Source organism: Dermacentor andersoni, chromosome 3 (assembly GCF_023375885.2).
Source record: "Dermacentor andersoni chromosome 3, qqDerAnde1_hic_scaffold, whole genome shotgun sequence".
Lineage (NCBI taxonomy): Eukaryota > Metazoa > Arthropoda > Arachnida > Ixodida > Ixodidae > Dermacentor > Dermacentor andersoni.
This window is the reverse complement of record NC_092816.1, coordinates 79099334-79112994: the sequence shown is the minus strand read 5'-3', so window position 1 is coordinate 79112994 and position 13661 is coordinate 79099334. Positions and strand designations below refer to the sequence as shown.

General features: G+C 46.9%; 1 protein-coding gene across 2 annotated transcripts in view; it reads right to left on the bottom strand.

Annotated features, from left to right (window-relative positions):
• LOC126544303 (uncharacterized) overlaps positions 1–12922 on the bottom strand; it is a 42243-nt gene extending 29321 nt beyond the window's left edge. The window contains exons 1-5 of one of the 2 annotated variants that reach the window (XM_050191567.2): positions 12727–12922; positions 10202–10287; positions 10050–10114; positions 5842–5934; positions 276–338 (exon numbers count right to left, since the gene is read on the bottom strand). In XM_050191567.2, the coding sequence (XP_050047524.1) occupies positions 276–338; positions 5842–5934; positions 10050–10114; positions 10202–10229 (249 nt within the window). In that variant the 5' untranslated portion in view covers positions 10230–10287; positions 12727–12922. The remainder of the gene's footprint in view (positions 1–275; positions 339–5841; positions 5935–10049; positions 10115–10201; positions 10288–12726) is intronic. The other variant, XM_055061398.1, reaches the window with a different exon arrangement.
• Between the last annotated feature and the right edge of the window lie 739 nt (positions 12923–13661).

Sequence of the window (13661 nt, the reverse complement as noted above, 5' to 3'; positions counted from 1 at the left end):
CTCTCCCCCTCTCTCTTCTTAGACTATATAACGTGCAGCTGTATTTGTGGTATTTGTGTGCGTATAATGTGGGAAGAAAGGGTAGCTTCAAATTTTAACTACTTAAGGAAAGCAGCGAAAACAAAACGAAAGTTATTTTTGCTCTAAACTGAGCCTGAACAGGACACATGGCGGACAAAATTCCATGCAAAGGAACCAAACTTTCACTGAACTCGGACATCTATATCGCCGGAAAAAGGAAAATAGATGGCGATATACACCGCTCCTCGTCATACCACGCAGTATTGTTTGCGCGTTGGAGCGCTCTCAGGCTTGCACGTGCAGTTGGTCGTTACTTTCTGAAACAAATAAAAACACATAATGCAACCAATGACCCTCTTGAAGTTTGGAACAGCACCAACAGTACTTCGTAATTATCAGCATGAAGCCGAGCGACATACGTGTGCCCTTTGGTTAACCATGCGGGGCAACTGAAAGAGATTTCTACTCACACCACTGAATAAAGCGTAAGCAGTACAAAGAAAGAATTGTATTAGACACCATTCGTTTCTCACGCATTTCTTTCCTGCTTAGGCAACTCATGTACCCAAACAATGTCCGATTCCTCTGGCTGGGCTGATGAATAAGTAAGCAATGTTCGACTCGGCCTGATGACGCAGGCTGTTCTACTACGTGCCAGTGTGCTCTGCCTAGGTAGTGCTGTGAAATATTGGTCATTAATTGTCATCTATATTGAAGCAGTAATTTTGGTTTCGCGTAATGTTAAGGTGCCACAATAATAATTACAACATAATTAATTAAACAGCTTCGGGAGAAGTCACCTTTGGAGGCCTGGTGGTTCTTACTTCGCCACATATTGCTCGTGCACTGATTGTGCATTGCACCATTCAAGAATAAGCCAGAGAAAGCGCCGGCTTCTTTATCAAACAACACAAACTCATGACACAGGTTTTGAGCCCGCCATATGCTTGTACTGACGGGACCCTTTTCACTCGGCTTAGATAAAAGCCACTGTGTCCACTTCATTTCTAAACTGAGTGTTCTTTCTTATATTTTTTGCATCGAATATGTCGAGCCTTAATCTCCTAACACGTGCCCGTAACCTGGTTCCCTATTCCATCAATTTAATGCGCACTCACTGACTGTTACATGCTTCAATTTAGTTTAAGAACATTGAAGATGTTTACCAAGGCCATCGCTCATGGAAGCTCTGCGTTCACTAGTGATAGTGAACATGTCACTAAATTTTGGTGGCAGAAAGGAGGAGCTATGCATTTGTAGAAATTACAGCGAAAAAGAGTCGCAGGTTCACCCAAAAGGCGAAGCATCGCTTCCGATAGCAAATGAGCAAATAGCCATACATGAAGTGAGGATAGTACTTTTATCGGCCGCATCAACTTGTAAACACTCGCTTGCCAACTAATTTAATAAGCACAGTGTCAGCGCACACACCAAACATGAACACATTACACTCGATCACTGCATACACTCGCTGTCAAAACGCTGCCGTGAGGAAACGTTGCAGCAGCAGCGAGCGAAATAAATGACATTGTTGCTTCGACGAAAAGTGAGCGCCGAGGACACACAGCACGTGCAAAGGTACGAGCCGCCAACGAGCCTATACTCTGCCGCCAACTCAGATCGCGCTCGATATAAGGCCGCGCGACCGCGCGCCGCCACCACGTGCGCAGATGCAGCCGGAGAGAACGCCGCCCCCCTCCCTCCCCTCCCACCGGCGCCTCGCAACGCGAGAGAAGACGACGCGCTTCGTCTTCAAATTCGGCCCTTTCGCCCGGGCGAGATTGAGCCGCGATCATCGGCTCCCCTCGCACGCTTTCACTCGCACAAACAGCGGAGGGCGCGCTTCGGACAGTGTTATCGCCCTTGGACTTTATAATGAACCTCGCGGCAACGCGTATGACAGAAATGCGCTTGGAGAGCCCAGATAATTGCTATCGCTATAAAATCGTAAAAGAATCACAAACGATTACAATACTCTCTAGTGCAAAATTTGAGCACAGCTCTATACCTGCTTTCATTTAGCGATATATTGACGCATGTCGCAGGCATCGTTCCTGCATAGCCCGTCTTGCGTGGCACTTTCCTCCTCGCGCTCTGTTCGCTAGCGCCATCTTCCATTCCCCGCTGCGCTCCGCGTTCGCTCTTTCATCCTTCGCTGTGCTCGTTCACGCGGTTACGAAGGACGCCGACGCTCGCCGCCGCAACGGGAGCCTAAAGCCCAGACTGTACGTACGCTTGCGAACGCGCGCAACCTCGCGTCCGCATGCCCATGCATGCGCGGACGGTGCGGCACGGCTCTTAAGCGTCGAAACACTGCGCGATCTTAGTGAACAGTTCCTTTCTGTTATCGCGCGCCAAGGCTGCCTCGCGTCGGCGCGCCTGGCTACGCAGCTACGGTGCGGTACACTCAGCCCTCAGGGAAGTAGACTTATATCGTGCAGGAAACTGCTCCTTCTGTTATTTTTGCGCGGATCTAACAGCTCTAAACATATAACGATAGCGTTTATAGATGCCGAAGCGGTTTGAAACACTGTCAATAACAAAATACGAAGCGGCGTCTGTCAAGGCGTCTATGAGTGAGCCCATTCTATACAGTTGCTTTGAGCGCGCGCTGTCGTGTGTCTTTGTGGGTGCAAGCCGCCATACCTCGTGAGGCGCGCCAGGTGGAAGATCCATGGAAGCGACCTATGTACTATCTACTACTAACCTATCTATCTACTACTAACCAAGCTATCTACTATCTACCACTAACTAACTATCGCCAATGAAATCGCCGATGTCATTTCATCCTTCCGCAATGACCCGCCTGCCGCTCCTTAGGACCGGCTCAAGAAGGTTCTCACAGATAGCACGGCATCATCAGAGCGCTGCAGACTCCAGCAAGTGATATCTACTGAGCGATCGTCGGCCCAGCCAGCACCTGCTTCGACTGGCACAGCTTCTGGGTTCCCAAGCGTGAAACTCGGATGACTCCCTGCTGTGAGATCGTTTTCCACAGTGTTTGCCAGCCAATGTGCAGATGATTCTCGCCACCCCCGCACGACGAGTATGTCCGACGTCACTGCACTGACTTAATAGGTGATTGAGGCCGCGCTTTCTATCTCGCACGTTGCACGTGTCGCATCGACCCCGACAACGTAAAGTACCTGTGAGCTTGTGGAGCTTATTCTCATTGTATCTACTTTAGAAAACGGGAAAACGTGATATTATCGGCTGCTGAGATTGTCACATGCAGCACGCGCTGCTTTGAGAGCGCGGTTATTTCCAATGACCACAGTGACCTTTGAGTCATTGTAAGACGCTGCTATGCCCTACCTGAACTGCGCGACAGGAAATTCGCACTACGTCTGCGGCAAGTTTTTTACAGCATACACTGCCCAGTGTGATGTAAGCTATGGGGAGCTGCCTTGGTTTGTAAGAGAACTACCGATGCGCTTTTTCCGGATTAAAATGGGAGAGCTACGCACGCGGCTTTGAGCTGAGTGGTGCTCATGCTTTGCTTGGAATTCAATCTCAATAAATTTTTGTAGCTGATTGTTGCAGCTACTCAGTTACACTGGGTGAGCCACTTCATTACCGTAGACACGCTGGCGGACGGTGTAAACTTGGTGAAAAGCAACTCTTTCAGAGTTTCCGATGACGCTCACTAGTCGTTCCAGTTGTCCGGAATGCTGAAGCATACGGAATGGAAATGCACTTATAACGGTAACAGGGACGTCGGTGTTGCGGTGCGGTAATAGAATGGTGACCCAATTGGCCAATGCTGGGTAATACCAATTCAAACAACCCTCGTACTCTCGAGAGTCCAAGCTTTACAAGGACGTGTTTCGACCCTGCTGTACTACACCTTCCCAACTTCATGTATACAGTAAGCAGGGAAAGCTCGTTTCTGCTCATAATGAATGTTCAGACCACGCAAAAAGGCCAGCAAAGATATGCCAGAGCACCAGCGCTCACTGAGAAGTGAAAGCTCATTGCGAATGGCCTGTCATATATACTCATGTCCTAAACTAACGCGGCAAATAGCTGATACAACATAACCTGTAATATAAAACTAGCGCTTAGACAAGTACATTCACGAGTGACCAGACAATGTACGTGTCGACATGCATGCATCCATAAAAGCCACTGTCGTCATAGCCCGCGGCGACTCGATTTCAGTACGCACTAGAGGCGCAAGATGTCGTACGAATGCCTGTTCTGTTCGCCATCTTGCCTTCTAAGCAAAACTTTCATTCATAGTCCTGCTGCACACCGAGCCATGTTGAAATGGTTGCGGGCGAAATTCAATTCAATAGAACTATATTCCATCAAAAAGACAGAGGAAATTCCGCGTAAAGGTAATAACTTGTGCAAATTAGATTTAGGGAACAATAAAGAAGCCCGACATGGTGAAGATTATTCTGAAGCCATCTGCTACGGCGCCCTCACAAAGCAAGGTGCACATTAGGTAGGTCGGACCCGATAGTTTCGTTTAATTTATTTTCTTGTTTGCGTTGTGCGGTTCTCGCAAGGCGAATGCTCCGAAATTTGAGAGTATGGCTGCAACATATAATAACATGACTAATGTTTCTGCAAGTAATAACTTCTTTGCGAGTGCTCTACAGTTCTATCTGGTGTCATTAAGTTTCACTGTGTGTAAATTGATGCATACCTTGGAAGCGAAGTACAGGAAAGCTACAGTGGGCCATCCTCGCCAGCTCTTTCTAGTGGGTCAATCTCTCTAGAGCGTTTCTCGGGGAACGCCCTTCCAGCTGGGAGCCCGTGCCCCGTTCTGACGGTCGGCCCAAACGCTGGTGACTAATAAACGCCTTTACAAGTGGTTTAGAGTGCTTCCGCCTACATTGTCCATTCTGGAACTTCGATCCCCAACCCTACGCTTCACCATGCCTGAAGACGCATTCAAGCAAACACCGCAACATACGTGCCAGCAAAATATGCAGTGAAGGGAAGACTCGGCGCTGGTGATGTTTCTACAGATCACTCATGAAAGCGCTATAATCGCGGCGCATTGGGGCGCACAGAGCGCGCTGTCACGTGGTATCTTTTAAACTCCGTGGACTTGCGTTTTCCCCGAATAAAAACGGCCACACTAAGTCTGTCTCGTTGGAAGTGCCTGGGTTGAGCAATATTTGTGGAGCTCCACAACTGTCCTACTGACAGCTGAATGTTTCAAGCTATATTTAAAGAGTTAGCTTATCTCGGCTAATTACTCAAAAAAGAAAGACGAGCAAAAGAATGGTACTGTGTGTTTACATAAACCCTAACAATATCCACGCGATTTCTGTTCTGATGAAGGCATTCGTTTCTTCAAAATCTTGGTCCAAGTTAGCTGGGACACCCTGTATATATATATATATATATATATATATATATATATACACGAAAGAGACAACGAACCTTTTGGAAGCAAGCCGTGTATAAATTCCTACACGTCTTACTTCGAAAAGGTTCGTCGTCTCTTTCCTGCATATGTTACGTTGGGTCCTGCGTGCTGAACTCTGAAGAAAACCCCTATATATATACATATATATGTATATATAAATGTATATATATATATATATATATATATATATATATATATATATATATATATATATATATATATATATATATAATTGGTAATAATACCTTCTCACTGCTAGACAAATTCTAGACCTTGAACTGGCCTATTCGTCCGCTTTATCGTGATGCGGATCCTATGAAATCTGTCGCGTAGCTGTCTGCTTGCTTAAACCGCAGCCTCATATGCGCTGAAATAAAAGAATGAATGAATGAAGTAAAGGTGATTTAACATGCGATGCCAAGAAGGTGCCTTACCAAAGTAGGCATGCATTTATTTCCATTGGGCCCATCCACGATGAAGTTGTGGTCTGGCGCTGAAGCAGTGTGAGGAATGCATGTGCTGTTTTCCTGCAGCGAAAGGTTTACAAGTGCTTTAAAGATAGCTAGTAAGACGCACGCTGCATAAAAGGAGTAAAGACGTAGTAATAAAAAACTGTGAAGTCGAGTTAACTTGTGAGATCGATTTATGTGGACACACAGACATCGTCTACAGCATATCAACGGCGAATACAGCTTAGAACCGATTTAAATTTTGAAGTGCGTACCCGGACACAACCGCGAAACGCGGCAGCTCGCGACATTGACATCAAGCAAGAAAGGTTGTAAACAAGCTAGAAAACGCTACGCCACGAGTTTGCGCTGCCGTCGAGGCGGGGCCGGCGAGCGAGCAAGTCTCGCCGGTCCGATCGTCCGGGTGCTTTTTTTTTCCCTCTCCCTGGCCGAGACGTTGGCATCTTTCGCCGCGGACGGTGGCACAAGAACCGGCTAAAATTTATTTCATACTTGAAATGACTCGTAGAGTAAAGTGAGCTAGAAACTCTGCATGTTATAAAACGTTGCGCGAAATCGTAAATCGTTGGCTTGATTTTGATGCGCAAGCGGCCAGCGCAGCCGCCGCCGCAGAAATCATCTCTGCGAAGCGGCTCACCCGGCTAACCTGTTTTCTCATTGCTACCAACGGAATCGGTGGAATTAACTCTATTGTCCCTTATGAGCGACCTAATGTGCAGAAGTTTAGTGTGTTGATGAACATAGGTGCTTTATTACGAGCTGCGGACTGATCGCAAAGGCCGTCGGCCCCAGATCGGACGGTCAGCCAGTGAGCTAGACCTATATGCCGCTTCCCAGCGATCGCCAGCTCGCCTGGCTTGCTCGTTCTCTACCGTCGGCGTCGATAAGCGGAAGAAGTGGCCCGAGTTCGTGCGCGCCGCTGGACGCTGAGAATGCATCCCGCTGAAGAGCAGCCAGATTTGCTCGTTTCATTTCGAGCGAGCCTGGTACAAACAAAACCCGCTGAGCTTAGAGCAGTCCGATGATCTCCCACAAAGGCTACGTACCCCCAAGCCTGATGCCTTACTGATGCTGTGCCGACTTTTACCCCGCCTTGTGTCCTACTCCGGAATATGCTTCATTCCCAAAGCGCCCTCGATGAATGGTTTGTACTACTTGTAACGGTCGTACGCGTATTGATAGCTGGCTGCACTTTCCGAGTCGCTGCTTTGGAGTGGATCCAATCAAATGTGGTTAGCCACGTCTAATGCGACGGCGGCTCCCGCCTGCAGGAAATCGTCGCCGCTGGAGGACGAGAACGAGGACAACGATGATGGCGAGGACATCGCAAAGCACGTGCAGGAGCTGCAGACGAACTATAGCAACACGAAGCCCCCGCGCTGGCGCATCAAAGGTTATGGGGTTCCACGAGGTCCGGCACCTGCAACTGTCCCGACAGAGGCACCCCTCAGGGAGCTATACTTTCTCCACTGCTATTTAATGTGGGGATGAGAAAGCTAGCCCTGGAGCTAGATAAACACCCGAATGTCGGCTGCGCGATATATGCCATGACATCACGTTCTGGGCTCACCAGGGGTCCTATTGGGACAAGCAAGGAACTCTTCAAGAGTCTATAGACGCAGTCGTGGAATACGCGAGGGAGGCGGACACTGCATGCGCACCCGAAAAATCGGAAGAAATTCGGGTGCGTGCGAAATACCCAAGGAAGAAGGACTGGGTGCCAATCACTCTGACTCTCAACGGGGTGCCAATTAGTGAAGTGGAGACAGTCAGAATATTGCGGATGTGGATACAGCAGAACGCTGTAACATCCCACACCCTTCAAACACTAAAGGGGGTCACAAGAAACGTGGCCAGAATGATGCGGAGAGTAGGCACGAAGCACTGAGGGAGAGACCATCAGCCTGGTCCACGCATTCGTAATTAGCTGAATCACATACACCCTTCCGTATCAGGCCTTGACAAACCATGAGCTCATACAGGCAAACACAATAATAAGAACAGCCTTCAAGTCCGCCCTTGGTCTTCAAGGATGCGTCCAGGTGGGAGGCTGCACTTCGCAGCCCGGAACTGGATGAACAATTCTGGGCTGTCCAGCAGGCCCACGACGTGGCCGTGAGGCTTGGCCTTCCTGTCCCGACATGGGAGCGGCCCACTTAGTGGTTAATTATCACTACTTCCAGGACCAAATAAAGTTTTCCTTCCTTCCTTCCTTCCTTCCTTCCTTCCTTCCTTCCTTCCTTCCTTCCTTCCTTCCTTCCTTCCCGAATGCGCTAGCACAGGGAGATTCGAGGGACTGGGTCTGCACAATACCTTTGGCGAGTACGCAGTCGCGACGTTTTATGCTCAGAGAGAACGACTTTGTTCTTCTACTCAGGGCAGAGAACTATTGGCGAGGTAAGGCTTTCCCTGAGACCCCAGTATTGCGGAGAGGAAACGGCACAGATAGACCGCAACGTTGGATGGCACATCGCGGTGGCCCCAAATCCCCAAAACACGCATCCCAAGTACCATCCCGGACGACGCAGATCAAGGGTAAAGACTCTTCACAACCGTTGTGGCATGGGACCGGGAGTATATTATACAGATGCCGGTCGAACCAGCTCATCTTCACCATAGTCTCTACATGTAAGAACAACATAACAACGAAATCCTTCAAAACCACCTCGGCATGCGTGGCAGAGGCTGCAGCCATCGCCTTGGCCAGGTAGGTAGGTAGGTAGGTAACGTGGCGTTTGACGTGGGGCATGTGGGTAGCGACCTCAGATATTTTTTTTTTCCTTCTTGAAATGCTTGCGGCCAATAAATAACTTGTTCGTGTAAGCCGAGTGGGTGATTCAATCCTATTTGTGAAGAGATATAGCATGACTGCCTTTACAATATTCGAATGTTCAGTTACTCTGTAATTATGATTACTCATCATAAAATGCCCGAAGAGTCATTCTACCACCTTGATTTGCTTTCAATGTAGTCTCGAGCACTCTGGCATAAACTTATGTATGTTTGACACATATACCGACAGTCGGTCGATATTCCTGACCGAAGGGGTTAGGAGTGATTTCTTGAAGTGGCCAGATGGGCGTCAAGCGATGTATATTGGCGACTGTTTCAGCTCGTTCTATGACCTGGAGTTTGGTGTCCACGCTAGAATTGAGAAGCACCGTCTCACAACGCCGCTGAGCGGTTCTTGGAATTATGAGCGCCTCGCGGGCAAGCGAGCGCGTTGAGACGCTTGGCGCGTTTTGATTCGGCCATCTCGAGGCGCAGTTAAAACGCAGGCGAGAGCTTGCGCTGACAAGAAACGCGTGGATAACGCAGGCTTCCGAGCGCGAGAGCGAGAGCGAGGGGTACGTGACTTTTAGGAAACTCTATGCTTTCACTCGCTCTGCTTCGTCGAGGCACGCTTGTGACATGGCGTCACAATCAATGGAAATTAACCTGCCGTTTCGCTGCTACAGGTGACAGACGCCGGCTTTTTCACTCAATGAGCCATTTGAAGGTTAAGCATCATATTGCCATTTGAGGAAATGTCACCAGAATCATTTCCCTCATAGCTACGTTCCACTGAATATCATGATGCACTCTGAAAGGGTCTGCTAACCATCCCGTGAGTCGAAAATACGAAAATTCGTTTGATTAGGTTATGTCATGAAAGGGAAAAATTGTCAACCATACGAATGTAGCGCGAAATTACAAAGGACACCTGTACGGGTTTTCTGTGGAGTTTCGTGCTACATTTGGGTGGATGACAATTTTTCCCCTTTAATGATACTTCCCCCACTTTGTGAGATTGCGCAGAATTGTTTTGCTAATTTCTGTCATTGTGGTTTGCACATAGACATTTTGTTCCTCCTGCTTTTTTGATGTTCTTTTTTCATGTCAAACGTGCTAACCGCTAAGAAATTTGGAAGTTTGCGCATTCTCGTGTGACACACTCTAAACTCATAAATTGGTGGCCCTGATTGTCGATGCATGAGTGACACGTGGTTATTAGTCGCCTACTCGAGCAAAACATCCGTTTTACAGACTTAAGTCCCTTTTGGGTGGTTAACGAGCGCTCGTTGAATGATTTGGGAGCGGAAGATTGCAACTAAATTCAGTAATAAGCTAGTATTTTATTTACCGGCAAGGGGAACAAGTAAGGCTGGCGACGAGGTTATATCTTCACTTACCATGGCAGTAATCTTCATAACATATTGGTCACATGAATCTTGAGCTCCCACCACCGCGGCAAGCACTGCGCCAGACACAGTAGTTTCCATTTTAAATTTCGTTACCAAGCACAAAGCACTCATTCTTGAAAAGGGTACAGTGGTACTCTTACCAAGAACGGGAATAGTTACCCACTTCATCTGACTTGCGCTTGGTGATTTCGCTTATTTCTATTAGATCTTCGTCCTTTTCTGCAATCTACGAAAAGGTAATTTTTGTGACACACTGTATATAAAAAGCTGAACTAAAATACCACATGTCACAAGAAATTTTATAGCTCCAAAAATATGTCTAGATGCCTCTCTGCTAAATTTTGCAGTCAAAAACAATATTGAATCACTGTAATGTGGCAGTACTTATAACATTCTATTGTGTACTGTATAAAATTGTCTTGGCCTCAAAATTGATGACGTTGTTTAACGCAATCTCTATATCACTTTTTATTGTCTTTTTTGCCTTTCTGTGACATGATTTGGACTTACTTGAATCTAGAAAGGAATTCTATGTTCCCTTCATCATAAAACACAGTAATATTAAAACATTCCCATCGCTCCAGCACGAACGTGTAATCCGTGCCACTGGCATTTTCAGAGCAGTTTAAAACCAAGATAATATTAAATTGGAACACAGCTAAGTCAATGTAAGAGTGTGTTTTCTCGTTTCGCGAAGTTCTTTAGAGCGAGCCACATTGGCATAATTCAGGCTGCAATGCAGAGTATTGTGGCAAGACTATGTTTGTCTAAGAAGAGCACGAGACAGTATCAGCAGAAGCATCTCCTTACCCTCATACTTTAGTGAAACTCCATTCCAAGCGCATCCTACACGTAATTATTAAATTTTGAGTAGTATCTTTCTTTCTCATGGGAATACCTGCTTGTATCAGCTGCTTTGATAAAAGGGCAGCAGTGATCATTGTTGCCCACATTAGTATTATCGTGTAGTTTAGAGTTTCTGACGACGCTTGCCTTACTGCTATTGTTGTCCCTTGCATTGGCTGCGTTTATGCAGGAAACATTTTTTTTTGTTCTTAAACCAGACCACTCCGGCTCACTGGTTGATACGTTTGTCTCACATCTTAAAACGCATCAGCTCTGTAATGGTGTGCGGATATATTTCATGTAATTGTGCGTAAAATTGTCACGCCGTACAGCAATGAGGTTTGTGTTTAATTTACTCTCTCCGACACAAGTCGGTACTCCTCTGTAGCACCTGTGCCATGTGTAAACACCTGTGACGTGTCTCTTGCCTTTCTTTTGTTGCTCTGTCGTTGCGCTATATTATCATTTCTAACTCTCCTCTGAACTCAAAACTCTTTCGGTGGCCGTCTAAAGCGCTTAGCCACCGCTGACTTATTATTTGAGTTATTTCTTTTTCACTACAGGCGCAGGAAGCTCCACAAGCTTGCATATTCACCTACGCTGTAAACTTTTGGAAACTTGCTGGCCTAAAAATGTGATTAATGGAATGCGTACAGATTGTTTACTGTAAACAAATGCAGAACCCCTAAGCTGTGTATACCCACTTTTAATCTTTCTTTCCGGCTAGTCAAGCTAGTTAAGTTGCACATAACAGCTTTCTTTCAGTCCTGACTTACGGTAAAAAAATTTCAGCAGGTACTAAACTACATCTACAGGTACTACTACTACTAACATTAGGCAACACCTTCTTCACAAATTAAGAGATTGACAATTTATATACACATCCACGGTATATATCTTTTTTTTTTTTTGCTTTCTTTTTTTGTGCTCCAAACTCCCCATATCGCAATGAACTGGCGTGGTTTCTAGTGTTGAGGGCTCTAACACGACCACGAACTTGCACTGTCTGAGTTACGGCAAGCTTCACCTACTTCTCCTACATTTCGGCAACGATTGTGCTAATAAGTGATGGCGAAATACTGCACTTTCGCACCGGCTTTCAGCTTTCGTCCGCCTAACGCGATGATTACTCACGTCCAATATATTCGCCCTCGTCTACGTAAATAACTGAAGCTGCCAGCCCCGTCGTGTCATGCACATTTGATCGCTAAAATTTTTGCGATGAGAGTGAATTCAACGTTTTCACTGTGGTGCGCTACAGTGATCCTGTGCTCAGCTACTCAAACGCGGCTCTATGTGCCCATGGTTGCCGGAGCTTGTTGGGCCACCGGTAGTCGCGGGAAAACTGAGATGATGCATTGTGGCATACGACGATGGCTAAAGCGTTTTGATACATGGTGGCGGTATTAGCGCCCGCTCCCCCATCCCCCTCCCACCCTTCCGCGCCCACCCACAGCTCACTAGTAGCGCAACAAGCATCAGCCACCACGTACGTAGCTCAAGCATCGCGTTTCAATCGACGTGCACTGTACGTACAACTGTCATCCTCTGCCACCAGTGTGGGCATAACCCAGCCTACTGTTTTTCCAGCAAGATTCCTACTCCGCACGACGTTGTCGAAAACATCTCTATGCGATTCAAAATTTCCTATAACCAATTTACATGAACAGAGAGGCATCGCACGCCGCGGCTATGACAATGGTAAACTGTCCACGCCTTCGCGCGCGAGTTCAACCTAGACAACGCATATATGACAATTAGTTGCTTCTGTCCACGTAACTAAACACACCACGAAAAGTACGTTAGGTGTCCTACCTACCTTCTAAACTATATATTCGCACTCACTTGGCGCTCAACGGCAGCTCTCCTGCTTTTTCCCACTTCCCGCAGCTCTTTTTCTCTGAAGATTGCGCAAGTTCTCAAATATTTCCGAAAAACGGACACGCATATAAGGCTCGTAGCTCCCACTTGCAGAGGAGTTTATCGCCGCCACAGGCGTCACAAGGACCCTAGCCCGAGTCATAAAAAGAAAATGTAATGACGCACGCCGAATCGACAATGGAAGCAACGCACGTGTGGATTGCATTGTGGCGGTGCAGCTGAGACATCTTCGCACTCAAAGCATTCGAGCGAGAGCTGACTCTTTCAGGGATGCACTGTGGAAACAAAGCAACGCTGCCAGTGCAGTCGCGTCTGGCCTGTTGGGATTAGTGTTAGGAACCGCGTTTGCAGCGCTCAAAACTGCAACTTACTCATTCCTATAACAAAGAGGTTCACCGTGCTTGTTCATGTTGTTCATCATGCGAGAACAAAGTGAGAAAATCTTTTGTGTGTTCGTTCCTCATAAAGGGGCAGTAATCTTACTCATACATGCAGCCATTGCCGAAAATTCCACCCCAACACGCCTTCTTTTGTCAGTAATTCCTGAGCGTACACTATACACAATGCATGGAAATGGTAGACGGCTTATAAAAGAAAAAAGAAATCCCGTATCACAGCAATACAGAATGCAGTATTCGCATATGGTGTCTGTCGCGATATGTTCATACTATTTTCATACAAAATATTATCGCCAGAAGAAATAGAACAATTTGAGCCCAGAGTACCATCTCACGTTTATGATATGTGCGCAGTGAAGTGTTCGTTCTTTGTTTCATAAACGTATTCGTTGTGGTCATTGCCATCGTGCCATCACTGTCATTGCCTTGACGCTGTGTCATCGTTATAGCTAGTGCGTTTTCGTGCTACAGTAGG